General features: G+C 38.3%; 1 protein-coding gene across 1 annotated transcript in view; it reads right to left on the bottom strand.

Moving 5' to 3' along the window:
• The window catches only part of LRIG3 (leucine rich repeats and immunoglobulin like domains 3), a 46,772-nt gene that overhangs the window by 7,984 nt on the left and 16,834 nt on the right, over positions 1 to 21,954 (bottom strand). Inside the window, exons 4-13 of the mRNA XM_003252737.4 lie at positions 10,772 to 10,903; positions 10,108 to 10,251; positions 8,623 to 8,766; positions 8,133 to 8,276; positions 7,592 to 7,735; positions 6,615 to 6,695; positions 5,621 to 5,692; positions 3,336 to 3,407; positions 2,688 to 2,851; positions 387 to 707 (exon numbers count right to left, since the gene is read on the bottom strand). Coding sequence (XP_003252785.2) covers positions 387 to 707; positions 2,688 to 2,851; positions 3,336 to 3,407; positions 5,621 to 5,692; positions 6,615 to 6,695; positions 7,592 to 7,735; positions 8,133 to 8,276; positions 8,623 to 8,766; positions 10,108 to 10,251; positions 10,772 to 10,903 — 1,418 coding nt within the window. The remainder of the gene's footprint in view (positions 1 to 386; positions 708 to 2,687; positions 2,852 to 3,335; positions 3,408 to 5,620; positions 5,693 to 6,614; positions 6,696 to 7,591; positions 7,736 to 8,132; positions 8,277 to 8,622; positions 8,767 to 10,107; positions 10,252 to 10,771; positions 10,904 to 21,954) is intronic.

The following is a 21,954-nucleotide window of genomic DNA, read 5'->3' as shown; positions in this document are numbered from 1 at the left end:
GCTGAGGCAGAAGAATTGCTTGAATCTGGGAGGTGGAGGTTGCAGTGAGCTGAGATTGTAACCAGGATGTCATCCAGCCTGGGTGACAGTGCAAGATTCCGTCTCAAAAAAAAAAAAAAGAAAAAGAAAAAAAAAAAGAGCAAAACATGTCTGGTTCATCTCTGTGTTACTCACCACACTGAGTACCGTGTCGTCTTCAACATAATTGCAGGTTTAGATACAAATAACCAAGAATGGTAATTTTGTGGAATGAAAGGTAGGGAAAGGAAGAGTCAGGTGGGGAACTGTGAGAAGAAAAGACAGGGTTAAGATTAAGAGAGAAAAACAGGTGCTTTCTATTTCTAAAAGGTATCTTTAAATGCTAAAGGAAAAGTCAGATCACATACTATTTACTGTAAGCTTGGCTTTGACAGAGTAGGATGAACCGAAGTGATTGGAGATGACACACTGATATTTCCCCTCACTGGCAAATTCCACCTCGCGCAGCCGAAGGATGGTGGTATACTCCATCACCTCGCCACCTTGGGCCCGGAGGTGTGCATAATTTTCCATTTCGGCATCATGCAGTAGTTCATTGTCTTTTTTCCAAGCAAAAGTCATTGGGGAATCACTGCTGCTGGCAGCTGAGCAGATGAAACTCAAATTGGAACCTTTTATTGCCGACTGTGTTTCTGGCTGAACCGTGATCTGGGGTTTGGGAAAATCATCTGTTCAAAATGGACAGGAGGAGACAAAACATTGTTAAGGCTCAAGTGTCCAAATACTACTCAAATTTGAACACCAAGAAATGCAAAAACAGCAGCTTAGGTTTTACCCTTTGTGTATGTTTTCCAGATGGACTAGCAGTCCCCGTGTTGACATGATACACTGGGAGAGTGTTTATAAAGTAACTCATTCATCTCGAATACAGATGGAGATCTATTTATCAATCGCTATTACCTGAGAAAAGATTGTTATTTTGGAGCTATCAGAAAACCCACACTTTATTCCTGATCCCTTATGCTTTCTATAAGTAGAAGAAGAAAGCAGTTTAAAAACTTCCAGGCTCAGGGATCATTTTTGAATGCTACTACTATCAGAAACTGCAACTGTTCCCATGTTCTCCCCAAATAAGGAGCAGCAAAATTAAGAAATCAAACATCAATCATGATTAATCAACAAAGACAGCCATTAACATTCCATTTACCAAAACAGAACCACTATTAAAAAACAGTAATTTAGGTAGAGGCAAAAAAAAAAAAAAAAAAAAAACTGATAGCAAAACAAAAAGCATCTGTAAAACAAACTGTAAGACACTGGCTTCGGCCTGGAGCTTTGAGAGGCCAATCATGCTGCTGTGCTACCCTGTCAAAGCTACATTATAATTAGAGCTAAGCAACTCTTTCATTCTAAACAGTTATTTTTAGTTCTCTGTTACTTTTTGGAAAAGTTACCTTTTTGAACTTCAGTTTCTCAGCGATGATCTAAACCCAGAAGGAAACATCTGAGATCTACCAAAGCATAACATTTGGGTGCTACTACTATTTGAAAAAACAACCTTTTATGTGTATTGAATGGGTTATGGGGGATGCTTTGATAACTCCAGTGCTGCTATTTCTCAATGTCTGCATATTGTAAACGAGGTGGTTTCTTTTCTGTATTATTCTGAAATTCTCATCTAATAAATCGATGTTCAGATTCACAAGGAAGTGAAAAAATCTATGGATACTATACATGTGTTTCAACGTAATAGGGGGATCAGATCTTGGGACTAAAAAAACTATGAAATAAGGACCATGGGAAAGGAGCAGTTCAGGCCCTTACAGATGAATGCCAAAAGCTTATTCAGTTCCAAAAGCTACATCAGAGGTTTTATTTCCAGAAACTACTGGCACAGCTTAATGCTGCAACCTAAAAATATATATCGTGGACAAAGCAGTTTTAAGTAAATTTTTAAATGCCAATGCAAAAGAAGGTTCTTAATATTTTAACACCCATGCTTAAATAAAAGCAAATTCTGATTTACTGTTTTATAAAACATATTTATTTTTACAGAGGTCTCCATGGCAGCTAATAGTAAATGGCAGCGTTATGTAATAGATAGAAAGTTGCACCAGAGATGAAAACTTTTCTTTTAAATCCAGATCTGCTACTAACTAGCTATGTAAAGTTCAGGTAACTAGATTTCTAATGCTGAGATTCTTGGATGCTAAAACAATGGACCTTAAAATTATTTATAATAAATTCACATTTCCTATTACTTGTAAATGTTTTACCTACCAATAGTTAATTTTTTAGCACCCCATAAATCATTAATAATTTTCTCTTTCATGTAAACCTCCCAACAAGCCTCAGAGTTGGGAAGAGAAGAAAGGAGAGTCCCCATTTCATGGATGCAGAGACTAACATTTAGGGAATTTAAGTTAAGTAGAAGGGCTGGGATTATCCTTCCATTCTCCCAAGATCCAATTTCATTCTCTTTCCACCACACCATCCTGATGCCAAAACAAAGATGAAGCAATTTTAGAAAACTCTTTCCCATCTGTGAAATTAAAATAATCAGCAAACTATAGACCCATTTTCCTCTACCTCAGCAGAAATAAAAGCTTTATAAAGAGATCATAAATCTATTCAAAGCCATTATTTGGATAAATGGGAGGGGGAAAAAAGAAGAATAAATAAAAGGCAAGGGCAATACTTATACTCACCACACACAAAGCCATCTGGGCTAACAGCAAAAATGCTTCTTCCTTTTAGCAGCTGAGGATGGGCACAACTGGCATTTACAAAGCTCTGAAAGTTGTTTTCCGCCACCCACTGTGGGAGCCATTTTAGTTGGCAATCGCACAAAAGGCTTGATGTATTTAAATGCCTGAGGAGAGTAATTACATTCAATTTGTTCTGTATGAAATGCAGATTTCTACAAGTAAACTAAACCCAAGTAAATATTAACAAAGCAATGAATTTGGAAACTGAATACACACATCCCATGGAATAAGTATTCTACAGTCAATTTTAAAATACAAGAAATGTATCTAGCATGATTTTCTGTTGCTCTTACTGTCCTACTGAGACGGAAGTATTGATTTATCGAAAGTTCCTTACAACTGAAAAAATTACTACTATATTGGGTGACTGTACTGTATTTGGTCCCACAAAGTTGCGAATTTAAAATAGAAAAACTCATTTCAACAAAAAGAACAAATAAACTCCTTTTTTGTTGTCTAGTATAAAAATTAAGTAATGTTAAGAGTGTGCTGGGCACTTTTTAATAGATACATAATCTAGGGTGACACACCATATGACAGTTTTCCCCTGTATACTTTCAGACTCCTAGAAGGAAAAGAAAAGCTTACAATTGTTGCAGTTTCTTCATTTGTGAAAATGCATTGCCTTGTAAAGACATGATTGCGTTGTCACTCAGGTCTCTGAAAAATCACCAAATCAAATGCATCAGAGCAAACTACCATCATTTCGTGTTTTTGGACAAAGTTTGGGCCCACACTGCCCACCCCATTTGCCAAACAAATACTCCCTCTATGTGTTAAAATATATGACGGGGGTAACCCCAGAAGAATCCACTGCAAAGCTTGTGCTGAAGACCCAGGGCATTTGTACCACAGATAGGTTTTGTTTTAGTGAAAAAGATTCACTTTCTGTCATCACTTAAAGATTATTTGACTCATTAGGGCCCATGCTGTTCTATTATTTTATTCTATTACTCTTTATTCCAATTAGCAACTATTAGAACCTTCTAAATATGCAAATAAAATTTCTCATAATTATGCTTTTATAAAACATTTACACAGTATTTTTGAAGATATGCACTCAGTTAAGTGATTTACATGTGTTACTGCATTTATTCCTATAACAACCCAAAATATGACGGTAATTCTACTTAGCTCAGCACGAAAGGGGAAGGTAAGGGTTGAAACAATTATTTTCAATTCCAAAACCTGTGCTTTTAACTATTAACCTAATTCTGTCACCCACAGCTCACTAACATAAACGCAGTAAGATGTTCAGACAAGATATACTTGTTAAAACAAATACTTCAGGCAGGAAATTCATAAAATGAGCACATATTCTGGGTTAATTCTCTTTATACAGAGACTTATAAGCACTCTGTATTAAAGTATTCACCACAATGATTACCACTCTGTTTTTCTTTACAGGGGTCAGAGTATACAAAGGGAATATTGAGTGAGACAAGTGGGAAGAGAAGACAAAGAAAGAAGGGACCAGACATGGCTAGACGAAGAGGCTAGGGCAATCAAGGAAGATTTAAGAGAACTGAAGCAGAGATTAATACTCCACTGATCCACTAATTCCACTTTCCCAGAAATGGAATGGGCCAAATGACAAACCCTTTTGGCTAGTTTTCTTTTCAAAATAATCGGTTTCAATAAATAGTGCAATGTTGATCTGCCCTTCCAAAACTCAGCTTTGCAGAATCATTCTACTATAATTTGAACTGCCACACTCACTGTCAGGATGGCTCACGATCCAAGTCTCCCTCAGACGAACTGGTGCAGTCAGAAGGTGACAACACAGTGGTTTACAGATAACAGCTAAATCTTCACTCTCAATACATAGCACACATAGGAGAACCCAATATGTATTTTAAATTGTAACTTCTTTTGTCCTGGTTAATACATATTAAAACTTCTGGCTACAAGCATTCCTTAACAGAGTAGATATTATACATTCTTTGTACTTTTACTGTACAAGCGTAAAACATACATCCATGGTTATAAGCAGCTGGTTGTTTCCCTTAGTTAAAACATGAAAGTTTTAATTCCTATCAATGTTAGCTAGCTTTCCTCTCTTAGTGGCTGAAAATTCCTGAGCCCCTAAATGACATTTCAGAAATGTGTGCCAGGAGTTACTAGGAGTTACTGGGAGTAGCGGCAGAGATTGTACAGGCAAGAGCCAGTGTGATGCAGGGACACTGTGAAAGTCCGGGCATCTCTGGGTTGAGTCCTGCTTCTGACAGCTACTAACTGATCGGTCAAGAAGAAACAAAAGAAAACAACAAAAAAAGAGAACAATGGTAAGGGGGGGGTTGTATGTTTCATAATTAAACAACAATAACAGACCAACGATTCTCAAAGTAGTGCTAAAACTCTCCTGTGTCACTCAAGGATTGTGGAACATTGTCTCTGTTCTTTAAAAGCCAAGTCATTTCCTTTAATTGTCCAATGGAATCAATAAACTCTTAGAACCTCTGCTTAACAATAAAGATAATAATAGCTATTGAATTGTATTCTGATTCAGAATTAAATGAGAATATATGTGACTATGTGGTACAATGCCTGACATATAGTGGATGAACTACATCTAGTAGTTTTTTTTTTTTAATTAAATAATCACTGCTTGAGAAAAACAATTAAAAACCCATTAAGGAGATATAGCTTTTGTCCTTAAATACAAAGGAAAGCATATACCTGTATACTTCTATATAGGTAGGTAGGTAAGTAGGTAGACAGAGAAAGAGATAGAAAGATAGGGAGATGTTTAAATATATTTTATGGAACCAGAAGGATGCCAACAAAATTACATTCTAGTTTATCTTTCATGACATGTAAGTAAAAACCATCTTAGAGATTCTCTTTAGGGTAACTAAATTCTAGCTACTCACAGATGCTCCAATGCATCCAAACCAGTGAAGGCTTTTTTAGTAATAGATCGGATCCGATTTCCTTGGAGTATCCTGGGGAAAAAAATTACATTGGAACATTTAATTTAAAAAGCCATTTTGGGGTGGAACTCTCATAAACAGAACTGCTTTTTAAATTATGTGTGAGCAATTCCATTTTCTTCAATTAAACAATATATCCTGTAAAAATGTGTCCATGCCATCTATTTCAATAATGTAGTTGAACATGATTTTCAAAGCATTCAACAAAGAGCCCAACAAAAATAGGTATTCAGTAAGTCACTCGGCTGATTAAGTTAAATCATTGTTTCTCAGAGTCCTTTTAGCAATAGGTAGAGACTTTATTTCAAGTAAACTGTCTCAGAAACAGTTACTAACAGTTACTAACAAAGCAGGTAATAGTGAACGTTTTCTCCTTCCCCTCCTTCTCTGTGGATACCTTCCATCCACAGGAGTTTGGGACTATGGGGAGCTGAATTTGAATACTGTTGGCTTAAAACATGTAATCTGACCATCTGCAAGGCCATTTTATGGCTAATTATAAGATGTGTTCATCCTGTTTTGCTTGTAACCTACCACAGCATTATCAGTGGCTAATAGATTACTTCATTAAAAAAATTCCTATGAGGACAGTACAACATTGAGGATTTCAAAACGTGGAAGTGCATGCACTAACTTTTACGCAACGATAATTCCAGAAGTCTAAGCCCTCAACATAGATGAAAATTATTATAAGGATATTAAAGTAAATTACACACACTAAAGTGTTGAATAAAACACTTTCACCTAAGGAAGAAAAAGTTAATAATATACATCTCGTGCAACAGCAGGCATTTGGGGAGAGGATCAAGGGTGGTAACCAGATTAAGCACCGATTTCTCATCTCTTCATGATGTCAACTTGTATAGCCGACTTCAGTGAAGACAACATTTTTAAATCCAAGAGTGAGCTAAATTATGAGGCAATTCATACTCACAGCCGCCTCAGTTTGTCAAGCCCAGAGAAAGCACCATTCATGTCTTCAATAGTCCAGGAAATCTCATTGTTCTTCAGATCCCTAATTTGAAAAGAAGCATTCCCTTTAGAGTGATAAGCTCAGAAAGCCTAATATCACCACCCAGGTGGCATATCATTTGTAAAAAATTTCTCATAATTCCCCACATTATCTCCACCTCTTTCAAAATAATAGAAAACTCTTTTTCTCCTACTTACTTCTTACACCCTGCCTGACTCCCTCAACAACATTTTAAGTTTTTCCCTAAAATCAGAAAAAGCTGACACTGGCCCTATTAATTCCTCTATCAAAATGACTACATTCTGAATGATCCGAACAGTCTGAAAAATACATTAAACTTTAAAACCACTGTTCCAACCACACATGCAGAAGTTCGCCAAAGCATACAGTATGTCTTTCAATTATGTAATGCTTCAAATAGTGAACAGAGCAAAAGTTTCTGACAGAACAAAAATCAAAAGCCCATTGCACAACCTTAAATTACCATTTGAGAAATTTTTCAAAGGTCAATTAATTCAACTCCCTTTTCTTTCTCTTAGGACAGAGATCAGGTTGAAGATGTAACTGGCATGATAAACAGTATCTTCCTTGCCCCTTGTAGACCTTTTTGCTCTAAGTAATTTTTAATCTGTATTTTATAAAGAAAACTCAGTGGACTCAAAATTGTTTCCCTCTTAAGCAGTTACCAATTTCCTGGAGATCCTGAGAAGGTTCACTGTAATCACCAAAACTAACTTATGACTGTCCTTTTAATCCCTTTACGAAACACATATGGATGAAATGGATCCATTTTAGTCAAACTGCTCTGGGAAAGATTAAGACGCTACTTCTGAGGCTGTATGCATTTCCTTGACAACAAAGGAAATCTGCTAGGAGAAAAGTGGGCATGTTTAGGAATCAATTAGGTTCGTGTACTGACAGCAAAATGTGTAACTTACAAAGTCTTTAAACTGGAAAGCCCCCGGAAGGCACAATCAGCAATGTAGCTGACTCTGTTGTTCCCAATGTGCAGTGTATTTAGTAAGCTTAGGCCAAGGAAGCTTGAATCATCTAACCTTGATAAGTGATTGAAAGTTAGGTCCCTGTAAAGAAAAAAAGAGAAATACAAACAATAGCTTTTATTTTTCAATTCAACACAATGATTCGTCTTCCAAAAGACAGGTACTGTATGAGCTACACTAATCCTTATTTTTAAATTCTGCCTTAATAATACCCAAGTAAATATTTCTAATATCAGTAATTAAAAAAATACATTCTCTTTACTTGAAAATAACCATCAATGCTTTTGCCAACGTGCCATAGAACTGCAACAGTAGAATTGGCTTCAACTTATCACAACAAAAAGAAGACTAGGTTGCATGTGAAAAAAGCTGTCACCTTGGAAACTTTGTTATGAAAATTTCACAGATCAGTGGTAAGAAGCTCATGCCCTGGCATGATCCCTGCTCTCAAACCTGAGGAGAATAAAAGGCAACTCACAGCTCACTGAGCTTCTGGCAGAACTCCCAGGCATCAGGGCTGATCCTGTTGATGGCATTTTGGCTGAGATGAAGTTCCTGCAGCATCAGCAAGCCGTAAAGCCAGCCTTTGGTAATCTCTGTTAGGTTGTTATGGTCCAGCTGCCTACATTTACAAGAAGAATCAAAAGCAGGATCAAAACTTCATTATCTAGTCTCTTCAAAGGGGACATATGATTACAACCTATTACATATTCCTACTGTTATTAGATGTTTAACTTTTCTTATATGAAGACGTCAGCAAAAAAATACTATATAGTCTATAGTATACTAAATTTAGGTACTTACAAATTATCGATCACATTACCTGAATCAAAACTGAATACTGAATTATAAATAAGATTGTGGATGATGAGATTTTAACATAGGATTTCACATAAGACCTACTGAATGTACACTGAGCATTCTATGATCATACTACCTCGGTAGGAACTGTGATAACCCACACTTACAAAATTTCCATGTTGCTCAGCCCCCAAAAAGCTCCATCCATAAGTTTCGTTACTCCATTTCTTTGCATTTTCAGAGACTTCAGAGCACCAAGCCCTTGGAATGTCAGTCCATCTACATTTTTAATCTTGTTTCGGTTCAATTCGCTGCATTGAGTATTACAAGAGTTAGCTTATATGACAATTAAATTCTGGAGGTAGTAATAAAATGTGTCATTACTACAATATAATTAAACCAGTCAGTGTTCAATTACATAGAGTGTTTTCAGTTTCTAAACATTTTTATTGCAAAGAATTTCAATTTGTTAAGCAGGCAGTGAATTTCCTACTGAAATGTGTCATGTGTTTTTGGAATAATAAAATACTGAAACTAGACTGCACTTTAATTTCTAAAGTCTTGTCCACTCTGTATAGACACAAACAAATTAAGATTTGTTTTTAAACAATCCAGAATGAGATTATTAAATGTTACACTAAAACATGAGGTCTATCAAGGAGCTGGGCTTCAAGTTATCCTGTACAATCTGTTTACAAGTTGGTTACTATCTTTCACCCTTCTTTTTAGGTTTAATGCTTTCTCTTTAAGGCAGTAGTTCTCAGCCTTGGTTGCACACTGGACGCAACCTGGGAGTTTTAAAATTTAAATTTCTGGGCCGGGCGTGGTGGCTCATGCTTGTAATCCCAGCACTTTGGGAGGCCGAGGCGGGCGGATCACGAGGTCAGGAGATCGAGACCACGATGAAACCCCGTCTCTACTAAAAATACAAAAAATTAGCCGGGTGTGGTGACGGGCGCCTGTAGTCCCAGCTACTCGGAGAGGCTGAGGCAGGAGAATGGCGTGAACCCGGGAGGCGGAGCTTGCAGTGAGCCGAGACTGCGCCACTGCACTCCAGCCTGGGCGACAGAGCGAGACTCTGTCTCAAAAAAAAAAAAAAAAAAAAAATTTTCTGAAGCCTGGATCTTACTCTTAGAGGGTAAGATATAATTGGTCTAAGGTGTGGCCTGGGCAGTGAGATTTTTAAAAGCTCCCCAAGTGTTTGTAATGTGCAGCTAAAGTTGCCCTATTGCAGGAGTCTGTTCACAGATCGCTCTACCATTATTAACAAGACAGATCTTTACAGCCACTTAAGCTATCAAGAGCCTCCTGGAGTTACTGATATTATTCTCATAAACCACAGCTGTTGAGACCTTGGATTTTTTTCAGTGCCCCACAATGGCACGTTTGTACCAGCGTTGTTCAACGATTACACTGTTCACTCTTTCAGTAACAATCTAACGCGTCTTGTCAAGCAGCGGCTGGCACGAGGTGACGAGATGACATTTAAGGCTCTTTCCAATTTGGAGATTCTACACCTCCAACTCTCAAAGGAAAGGCAGCAACATCCTTGTTCCTAAACTCCTTTTCACCACATTGTATAGATTTTAAGGAAAAGATACCAAGGGTTTGGAGGAGGTGAGAAACAGTATCTAAGAGGACATTTGACTTACAGGTGTTGCAGTTGGGGCAGTTTAAACATCTTGGGTGGGATAGCTGAGATTCGGTTCCTGTTCAGCTTTAACACAAGCAGTGTGTTGGCCAAATTGTCAAAATACCCAGGTTCCATTGATGTGACTCGGTTGCTGTTGAGATACCTGTTGAAAGTTTAAAGATGAGCTTCTCCTTCTGATTTATTTGCAAGTTAAAGTGCAGGCCATCTCTGTATTAGAAGGAGTCTCCAGAGAACCTAACCACCAATGGAAACTTAAAATAATTACTTTTTAGGTCCTCAAGGACAGACATTAAGATTCACACATATTGCTGGAAAAAGAGTGATTAAAATATGTGACGGATGCAACTTTTTAAATAAATATCCACTTTTTATGACATTCATTTATTAATAAAACATAGCAATGGTCTGATTTTGTTTTTTTAAAAATGAGCACTTTTCACGCCATCTAAGTTTTCTAATAAAAAATATGTAATTTTTTGTAATCTAAAAGTGTAAGAATAAACTGAAGATTGTGGTCGTTCGAGCTTACAGCAAATGTCAAGTCAATAAATTATACTTTCGATCCATCAGTAGTAAAGTAGACAGAGTTTGCTATATCTTATTTTTTCATTGTAATATTTTCATTACAGGTGAAAGTTTTTGCTAAAGAAAGCTTCGCTTACAGATATTTGAGCTGTAGGGCTGGAAATGCAGTTTTGAGCTCTGAAATATTGTTGCTGCTAAGGTCCAAAGTTTCAAGGGACTGAAACTCTTTCAGATGTTCAGGTAGTATTTCAACAATCCTGTTTCCAGCCCTAGAATTAAAAGAAACCACAGTTAACAAGGTTAACGGTGCAACAATCTGAAAGAAGAAAAATATTTTCTATTCTTGACTGGTTCTTCAGAAATACGGAACTGACTAATCTAAACAGTACTTTTAAAATTTAAACAGCAATACCATGGCCATTTTAAGTTATTCATTAAATTAAAAATCATAATATTCAAATATGTGGAGAACATTCCTATATAAATCCGGGGTTCTGTTTAGCAGCTGTGGCTGTCTAAATGCTATGCACTTAAAGACAGCGGTTTGATTTTTCTTTATCCTATTTTCTTTTTTTAAAAAATTTTTATTTATTGTTATTTTTTAGAGACAGGGTCTCACTCTGTCACCCAGGCTACAGCGCAGTGGCACACTCACAGCTCACTGCAGCTCAAACTCCTGGGCTCAAGGAATATTCCCACCTTAGTTTCCAAGTAGCTAGGGCTACAGGTAAGTGCCACCTCATCTCGCTAATTTTTTTGTACAGTGGGGGGTCTCACTATGTTGTCCAGGGTGGTCTCAACTCCTGGCCTCAAGCAATCCTCCAGCCTCGGCCTCCCAAAGTGCTAGGATTACAGGTGTGAGCCACCACACCCGGCTATTTTTCTTAACAGCTCTGCTCCCTTCTCCTTATTAAATGGTATACGAAATGCCTAACACCAAGGTGGCATACCAGGCACTCATGAGTTAATTCCCTATTCCTTCTTCTTGATTCCCAATCTATTTCTAATTCTTCTCTTGAAAAGTGCCCATATTACAGGTGCCAATGAATTTAAAATACTTGTCAGATTGGGGATTTTTAAGAAGCGTGCTAGAGAGATCCCCTTTTCTTTAAGAAATAGCAAGTTTCAAGGCACTGCCATAGTCTTCAATACCAATGAATATGCTCCAGCCCTTTCAATAGTACAAAAGTATTACATAAGAGCACTCCAGTTTAACTAATCCCTTGGTATAATTAGATCAAAACATGTTTTACATTAAAAGTCTTAAACATCAGACCATGACGTCCAGTATGGCAGCCACTAGCCACATGAGGCTCTTTAAATTTAAATTAATTCAAATTAAATGCTAAAATTTAGCTACTTAGTCACAGTAGCCACATTTCAAGTGCTCAATAGCCATACACTCCTGGCAGCTATCAATAGTACAGCAGACATACAGAATGCTTCTACCATTGTGTAAAGTTCTATTGGTGAGTGTTATACTGAACAAATGGAAAGAAACAAACAGAAAAAAAAAAAAAGAGGCCATTTCAAAGTTCTTCAAAAGTCATCAATCAATATAGTAACTCCCAAGGGAAAAAGGAGCATTAAATGACAATTTTGTTAGAAAATAGCAATCAAACGGATGTGCAAGTCATCATAATTGTCATATTACATCAGGCAGTTTGGTCTTTTTTAGACCATCTTTTGGCAGGAGAAAATAATGTCAAGGTAGAAAGGATACCTACAAATCACAGAAAGGTCTCCTCTTTACAACGCAAGGAACAATGAAACAATCCGAATGCTCTGAACAGAATTCTGTGTCTTACATAAGTCACACGCTGGTGTTTGTACACGGTCTGCAGTTAATCTTCAATTAAAAAGAAAACTTACAAAATATATCTTGTGTATTTTTTGTACCCAAAACTGGATTTCTATAGTGTTCTGTGCTCTTCTGCATTATTATAACTCATCAGTCTCTCACTATCGCTGTAGGTTCCCAAGTGATCACCTCTTACGTATTTTCACAAAATCTTGTGCTGCAAGCTGACCAGCTGCAAGCTGGTCTTCTCTGCCATACTGAGATATTCTTAGAAGCAGAATTCTCTCTCTATATCACCCTTAGAATGTGTATAAAATCTAATAATATTGAAGATCGATTCAGTGCCAAGCCCCATGCTAAACACTTTTCATATATGATGCCCTTTAATCATAATAAAATTTCTCTGGTATAGCCATTACAAAACATCTTAAAACTAGGGCTTTTCACCTAACAAGTTCAAGCATTCCCCAGCCAGCTCAAAGAATAAGCCTGATTGTTCCTAAAGCAATCCCTTAAGGATTCTTTCACAGAATACAGAGTATGAAAGATATTCTGGCATTTAATTTCTTATGCAGATATGTACCTCCCTTGAAAAGGCCGTTACTTCCCACCTTGCAAAAATGCTGAACTTCTGGTTTTAAACTGTTCTGGGAATCTACCCTGGCTCACTGAGCCATGATCATGCCAACATTAAGAATGCCCCAGAACAGAGGCCCTCCCAATCTGTGCTTGCCCACTTTGCAGGTGAGAGAAAGCCCCAGGGCTTCCATGTATTTACCATCTACCAGAGTCAGATGACTGACTTTCTGTCAGGTGCCACCTTCTTCACAAGAGAATAAGAAGGGGAGAAAATGGGCATACATTTTATATTTAAAGAACAAATTAAGAAAGCTTCTCAAAATATTGTTAAAACTCTTCTGAACAGTATTTTTAAGGACTGTAGGTGGATTGTCTTTTTCCAACTTTAAAATCCAAGTCATCAGAAAGTCTAATGTCAGGTAACTAGCATAGATAATGTATATCTTAAGAGCTGAACTTTATGATAACAGTAAAGTTTTAAAAAAGAGACGATTCAGCAGTCCTATGTACAAGTCACAAATGAATATCAAGCCCTTCAGATTCCCACAAAGTCTTAGAAGCTTTTGTTTAGAGTCAAGTCAGCCATGACCTCTGATTCTGACCATTTCCCACATCTGGATTTGCCTGTGTATAAAGTCCTTGATCTAGCTGTGAGGTATAGGGTAATGCAAGTGAGACAATTAGTCAATTCCTAGGTCCCGGAGATGGATTCCATCCAGGAGACAAGCCACAAGGCCTTAGGGTCAGGGTGTGTGGGTTAAATAAAACCACACTGCTCTAGGGGACAAAAGTTTTCTCTTAAATGCATAATCCAAATGTTTGCATTAGTAGGATGTCCTCCTACAAACACTGGAGTCACTCTGAAGTGCCTGAGTGCCCCTCTCTCTATCCCCTCCCCCATCCCTAGCCCTATCTCCCTTCAAACTTTGCATCTGGTTTTGGTCCCCAGGCTGTCTGAGGCAAGCATAGCTACACTTGTATTTAACAACAACAAAAACAAAACACTCAGCTATGGATGTGTGCAATAAATAAAGCAAATTAGTTGGGGGCGGGGAGGCAGGGAGGCCCACAAATGTCTATCACGTTGGTCAAATAAGGCTACCAGTTAGATAACAGACCATGCAATCTTTGGTTTATATATTCGTTTGTTTATAAGGTAATTATGAACAAGGTATTAAAACTGCCAATTACTTGAGTGACGAATAAAATTTTCCTTGCAGTAAAAGTATGCTCCAGCCAAAGCCAGCAATTTCCTGAACTGCACACCTCCTAAATTGCAGTGTGAAAGTGCTCAGTTATAGATGGAGCATGCACAGTGCTGTCTTTGTCAGCACTGCTTCCTAGCACAAAAATCCCTTACAACTGCCAGAATAATAGTCCCTGTATCACAAAAATTTAAATCTGTCCTAATGGAACCGAATTAAATCCAAATACTCGTTTCTTATTAGCTCTCAGACTGACTGGCAAGTAACCACCTGATATACACCATAACAGTTTTAAACAAAACAAACAAAAAACTTGCTTTGAATAATAAAGAGGGCTAAAAATGGGAGACTACCTTTAAAAAGGTAGATTAAAAAATCTTTTTTATCATCTAAAATCCTCAAAAAAAAAAAAAAAACATATTTTATGGAGTTGGTCAAAAATATCCACTTCTAAAAGACAAAGATTCAACTCAACCCCAGCTTTAATTTTTCTCCAAATAGGAATAAATGCCAAAGTTGATCAACACATTAAAAAGCACTGTAGTTAATTAATATTTTTGGCAGGAAATGTGCAACGCTTGAACAAAAACAAAACTCTGAATACCTTTTTCCATTACTTAATGTGGAAATACCATCTTTCCATTGTTCAAAAATCACAAAATAAACTGTAAATACTGGAAGGTGTTTCAGTCTCGTACAAATCCATCTTAGAGACTAGGAATATTTTGGTCTTCTATGTTTGTTGATAGTACAGGGAGTTCCACGGTTAACTAATATCTGAAGTGAAGTATAATTAGTCCCTTGTGGACACACAGACCTGGGGACTTGGGTTGGTCAGGAACGCCAGATGGTTCCCTCAGGCTTCTAAGAGGCCACTGGAAAAACAGGAGTCCCAGGTATTTTGGCCTCAGCTTCTCGGGTCCAATGATAATGGTTTCATTTTGTTGCCCATTTCACTTTTCAGCCACTTTGCCAAATACCTTTAAAATGCAGAGGCAAACATGGCTTACCATTTTCATCTGATGATATTTACTCTGAGAGCACTGGAGTTCTACATGAGCAAGATGGACATGCCCCTTGACCTCACAGAGCTTAAAGTCTAGTGGGGGAGGATAGCAGGCAACAGGGAGCTGTCCACAGTGTGGTTAAGTGCAGCGACAGGAAAGGAAGAGTGGGCAGTGGAAGTACTGTGGACAGACTTCTAGAACGTTGGAGGTCAGCAAAACTTCCCAAAGGAAGGGAAGAAACGGCCATACTGAGATCTGTGGGATGAGTTAGCTCCGCAAGGGACAGTAGAGGCTAGTGCTCTAAGCCGAGGCAACGATTTGGGCAAGCGAGAGCAGAGCAAAGCTTCCCTTAGACGAAATGGAGGAACACCTGATGGCTGAGTACAGAGTGCACGGGTGGAGACTGGAGAAAGAAGAGGCTCAGGAGTGAGGCCGCTGGGAGATGACAGCAGTCAAGCTGGGCCCTGGAAACCACATCAGGCATTTGACCTTTATCTCAAGATCGACTGTGGAGAGGGGGCCAGAGGATGTCAAATGGTGGGGTGACAAGATCACATGTACATTTTAGAACGGCTACTCTGATGGCTGTGGGTGGAAAGACTGGGAGGAGGAGGGCACGACCAGGTGCAAGGGCACCAATTGGAGGCTCCTAACTCCATGCAGGACAGATGACAGAAGGATGACAGGCGACCTTGATGCCCACGTGTGGGGCGAAGCACCACACTTCCTCTGGTTTCCAGGGCACACACCGTGCTTCTCTCCTTCACTGACATACAGGTTCAGCTCTTCCAACTCTGCAGCCTCTGGCCACAGGGACCCAGTTCAGCTCTACTGGAGTTCTCATTCACTATCCATTACCATTGCATTTGGTGCTTCTGATATGGGAGGTTTTCTAAGACACAGAGTGCAGACTAGGGTCCCCCTGTGCTCAGGTGTGAGATGCTACTGCCCAGAACAGCCCAATACTGGCATTTTAATGCATCTGTAATCACTAAGAAAATGGATAAGTGCATTATTCTCACATATAAGAACTGTGCTAGTTTGTTCGGATACTCTTAACACCTGCCTTGAATCTAAATCTGGACCAAATTAACAACAGTAAAATGTAACTTATGAGGTTAGTGATATGACCACTTAGTGTGATGATTGGTTCTACTTCTTGATTCACTGTAATCTCCAGAAAGCGTAAGTGTCTCAAAAGAACCTTCATGCTCTCTTAAGTGGATATAAATGGTGTTAGTTTAATTCCAGGGTCTGAAAAGAGAACCACAGAGTGGAATATTCTTTGTTAGTGAGGAACCAGAATATCAGGTTTTCTCACGCTGGAATACCTAAACCAACCAAAGTGTAGCTTCCTGCTGAATAAGGTATATCTGTCAGTAGTTTTAGCTCTCTCCTACCTAGTACACAGATAACAGGCAGCTTAAGGCCTTGTGGCTGTGATGTGTAAGGACATACAATCTAGGCAATTTAGAGAAGGTATCTGCATGCAGCATTTGCCTTTTAGAGGATGTGTGCGCTGGAATTTAATGTGAAGCCATTTTTTATGTTTGCAATACCGTCTTTTCTTAGAATGCATCACTCTAACCACATCCCCTAAGTCCAATTCAGTGATTGCAACTAACAAATTGCTGAATCTGTGGTCATTCCATACAAACAACCATCGAGCAAGCAGATTAAATGTATTGACTGATACAGTCGAGCCTGGCCCCAAGGAAATACTAATTTCTATATATAGCTTGCAAACAACCAGCTTAGCACCATTTATAAAGGAATTACAAACTGTTAAAGAAAACACTACATTCTGCAAACACATTAAAGGTCACTTATATTTCCAACAATAACCCCCACTCCCTCCAAAAAGCTTCCTTGAAAACTATCTTGACTGGAATAACTAACACCCCATAATATCAGGCAACTTTTAACAGAAATTTGTCAAGCAAAGAACTCCTCTCATATAGATAAAAAATAAACTGCCTCTGCTTATCTCTTTTCTAAAAAGATAATTAAGAGGTTTCATTAAAAGAACACATGTTTAGACTGGTCCATTGGTACTGTGGCATCAAAGAATAAAGCTAACTGAGGAAATCTGTGTAAGGAGACAGATTCTTGATGAAGAACTAAGGGCACTAACCAGCAAACGAGTGTTGGTGTAAGAAGCAAAGAATCAGTTCTTTCAGCAAAAAGTCAGGTCAACATAAAATATAATTATCCTTTGGATCACAAACATAGTAAAGATGGCCACATATTAATATTTTACTATAGAGGTCCTGCAATAATCAGTGTCTTATTCACGCACCAGTCATAACACGTTAAAAATGAAAAAAGAAATATGAGCCAAGCTCCACGGTGCATGCAAGTAATTCCAACTATTTGGAAGGCTGAGGTGGGAGGATTACTTAAGGCCAGGAGTTCAAATCCAGCCTGAGCAACATTGCAAGACCCTGTCTCTTAACACAACAACAAATAATCAATAAAAGAAAAATAAGTCAAAAGCCCCATTCACACCACATACAAAACAGCCCTTCTTTGATCTCCAAGTATAAATTCAATCTAGTCCTTTATGTAAATGGAAATTTGAAAAGCAAATCCTAGAAGACAACAGGATAAAGAAAACATTGAAAAAATATTTAATCTGAAGTAATTTATGTACAATAAAAATGGACTCTGATTTAGTAAACTTAAAAATTTTTACTTTTTTTGGGGCAGAGGCCTTCCACAGTCATTTTCACATGTCGGACCACTGATCTGGTTTGAGTCTCCCCAACTAGGCTTGTGATTTACTTGTCAGTGGAAAGAACCTCTGATTTATCTTTGGTTCCCCAGAATTCAGGATAAAATGAATGGGTACAAGACCCCAGAGTGAACAAACTAGAGTCCAGACACTCAAGAGCAGCTGCAGATTGCACCATAAGGATTTATCTTAGCTATTGTCCAAAATGCATATGAACATCAAAAAACAAAATGTCCATTACTGCTGCCAGCCAGAAAGCGTAAACATAAAACTGTGATACTCTATATTAATCAACCTGCTGATAAGATCTGACACAGTAATTCAAAAACTACAGCTCCCCAGAGAGGAGATTTAGATTCTATTCCTGGTTCTGTGTCTTTATCTACTACGTTTTTGTGAACCTTAATTTTATCACCTGTAAAGAGAGGGAAATGAAATGAAATGATCTCTTCCAGCTCTACTGAGCTGTGACTCTAGATCTGGATGAGAAACACTGCAAATGACCAGATTGGCTGTAGAGAAGTCACACAACTGCATCATGTAAATACTGTAGCCTCTTGTAGAACCTACCCTCCCTCTTGGGGGTTTCTTTCACCTCTCTCCTCCTGGGAGTCCCATTACCTGGCTGTCTAGTCTTCCTCTTTCTTGGCTTGCTCCTTCATTTTCCTGGGGTCTATCTTTTGTTAGCTTTGCAAGAAACCATGTGTAAAAGCTGTCACTTCATGTTTGAAAATATCTTTACAGGACAATTTGGGTGTGTATAGTTTAGGTTATTAATCCTTTTCTCCTTTTTTTTTTTTTTTTTTTTCTTGAGACGGAGTCTGGCTCTGTTGCCAGGCTGGAGTGCAGTGGCACAATCTTGGCTCACTGCAACCTCCGACTCCCTGGTTCAAGCAATTCTCCAGCCTCAGCCTCCCGAGTAGCTGACATTACAGGCACACACCACCACGCCCAGCTAATTTTTGTATTTTTAGTAGAGATGAGGTTTCACCATGTTGGCCAGGATGCTCTCAATCTCCTGACTTCATGATCCACCTGCCTCAGCCTCCCAAAGTGCTGGGATTACAGGCGGGAGCCACCGTGCCCAGCCTCTCTTAGGATTTTGAAGACACTGCTTGTGGATGATGCCAGCTTGGGGAGCCAGAGGCCATTCTGACTCTCTGCACCAGTGTTTTGTAAACTTTAGCACACATCAGAATTGGTGGGCAGGGGCTTCTGGAAGCCCAGATTGTTAAGCCCATACCTTCAGGGCTTCTTTTTCACTGGGTGTGGGTGGGGACCAAGGAAGCTGCATTTCTACCAAGTTCCCAGGTGATGGTGATGTGCTAGGAGCACAGTCCTCATAGGACCATCTTTGCCTTGTTTTCATTGAGACATAACTCAGTAGGTCCTTTCAATCTAGAAATGTATATTCCTCAGTTCCAGGAAATTCAAAATTTTATATCTTTCATAGTTTCCTCCTTTCCATTTCCACTGACATCTCTTTGTGAAATTCCAATTAGATAAGTGTTAGCCTTTTTAGTTCATCTTCCTATTTTCTTATTTTTTCCTCCCATGATTTCCATCTCTTTGTTTTTTGGTTCTTTTTTCTGAGTTTTTCAACTTTCTCTCAACATTTTTATTACCTTTTTAAAGTGTCTGGTATTGTATTTTTAACTTTTCTGAATATTCCTTTCACTTTTTTTCACCATGTTTTTCTGATTTTGTGGACATAGTGTCTTTTCTTTTCTCCCCAAAGGTATTAAATTTGTTTTGATGTTCCTTTCTCCTTCCATTTATCTTTGTTTCTCATTCCTCATTTGTTTCAAATTCTGACTTCATTGTTAGAAACATCTTCAGAAGTCTGATGATCACTGGCTGCTCATTCATACTTAATAAAAAGCAGCACTAAAAGCCTCCTGAGGGCTGTGTGGTATGGGCTTGTTGAATGGTGAGTGCCAGCACAGGTGACGGAGGGACCTATTTTAGGACAAAATGGCCACATGTCAGTTTCTGTGAATCTTCTCTCAAATTCTCCAATCTCCAGTCTGGTGAGTACAGCTTGGATGCTACCATCTGGGAAGGCTAACAGGAAATAAACTGAGGGCTGTGGGTGTTGCCTTCAGTATTCATATTTGACTTAATTTTCCTGATTTCAGAAGATGTTGCCCCCCTCAATCATTACCCCTGCCCAGCTGGGCCTCCGTCCTGAATCCCAGAGACTTTCTATTTAAGGTCTCCCAAAATTAAATTTCCAGACCTCTGTGTCATGGGAAAGGTAGTACTGGGCTTTGAGTTTTGGAGGAGAAACCTGGAGGTGTGATTACTTCTATCTTCCTGTACAAAAGTTTTAACCAATCCTGTTTTCAGTCCTACTCTGCACTCCCATCTTTATAGGTTCTAAATTCCTAAGCCACTTCGAGGTTCTGAAGCACCTTTTTTTTTTTTGATCAACTTCACTTTTTCTCTTTTAAGTCAGTTACAATTTATCCATTTGCTTGCAAAATTTGTATGGCATCTTTCATTCGAACTGTATCCTCTCTTCATGTTCTCTATTTTCTCTTTGCTCCCATTGGTATGCACTTTTTTATTCCTTTACTTTTATTTTAAAGGGATTTTAGGAAGGAGCAGAGTGAAATAAATGCACTCAGTCCATCATGCTTAATAGCACGCCTTCAATGAATGAAACCAGTTGTTCTCTAAACACCAAAATAAAACCATTAAGTTACTGTAGTCTGTTTTACTGAAAAAAAAATTCAACTTAGATTTGCATATTTTTAAAAATTAGCCTACATAAAGAATTTTCATTTCAGATGATAGTACAAACCAGAAAACACTGCACCAGTTATCATATAGACGACTGATTCCATATAAACACATCCGGTTAAACTAATTTCATTTTATTTTCTGATATGGTACACAGACCAACGGACTAGAATGTAGACACAGAATAGCTTTATTTCACCCGAGTATTTATTTTGTCCTTGTGAATAAGACATAGAAAATGTGGTGGCAATTATCATATAGGCAGGTGAGTTCACATCCCTTGTCTTTATTCACAGACTGGCATTAACCTTTAGGGAAGCAGCTAGTGGCAGCTACTGTGGCCCTGTGCTGTCGACATTTGTATGAACATAGAGGTGTGAATGATCAAGTACAAATGCCACAAAACTAAAACTGTAATTCATATACTAGATGAATCGTGATCCAAAACCTCTCAACGTACTAAAATATGCTCAAAAAGCAAGATGAGAATTGAGTTGGGATAAGGCAGTGTTTTGGAATTTTAATCAAGCATTTTTACAGGCCTATGTAAAAGCAATTCTTTTGAAAAGTGACAACAAGCTTACTAATAACAGCTGACCACAAACTCAGTATGAACCAATAATACAACATGGTACTTAAAATGCTAATATAATCTTAAACTTCATTAATGTCTGGTATTCTGGTCGAGACATGACCCCACCATATTCTGTATAAGTCAGACCACATCTCAATTATCTTGTTCTGGCCATTGTGTTTATACTGTCATGCCAGACAGGTGTGTGATGGAGCGGACTTTAAGGCTCTAGACTTGCATTTTCCAGTATAACAGTCACTAGTTATGAGTGGCTATTTAAATTTACACTGAAAATTCAATTCCTGGGTCACACTAGCCACATTTTAAGTGTTCAATATTCATGTGTCTGGTGGCTACCACCAGGTACGATACAGATACAGAACATTTCTATCATTGCAAAAAGTGCCATTGGACAGCACTTGTCTATACCCCATGGCATACAAGAAATGGGAATGAGAATTTGACCCAGGAGAAGGGAATGCTTTAAGAAAATCTCATATTTTAAGACTTACAAGAATCATGCAGAAAAGAGAATTGCTCTCTCCACCACACAGAACTACGACAACAGGTAGAAGCTGCTGAAGGGTAGACCTCTGCTTAACGTATAAAAAGACCTAGCAATTAGAATTAGTCACTACGGAAAGGCTGCTCACCAAGAATGAGCTTTTGTTCTTA

This window comes from Nomascus leucogenys, chromosome 11, assembly GCF_006542625.1.
Source record: "Nomascus leucogenys isolate Asia chromosome 11, Asia_NLE_v1, whole genome shotgun sequence".
Taxonomy (NCBI): domain Eukaryota; kingdom Metazoa; phylum Chordata; class Mammalia; order Primates; family Hylobatidae; genus Nomascus; species Nomascus leucogenys.
This window is presented reverse-complemented; position numbering and strand designations above follow the sequence as displayed.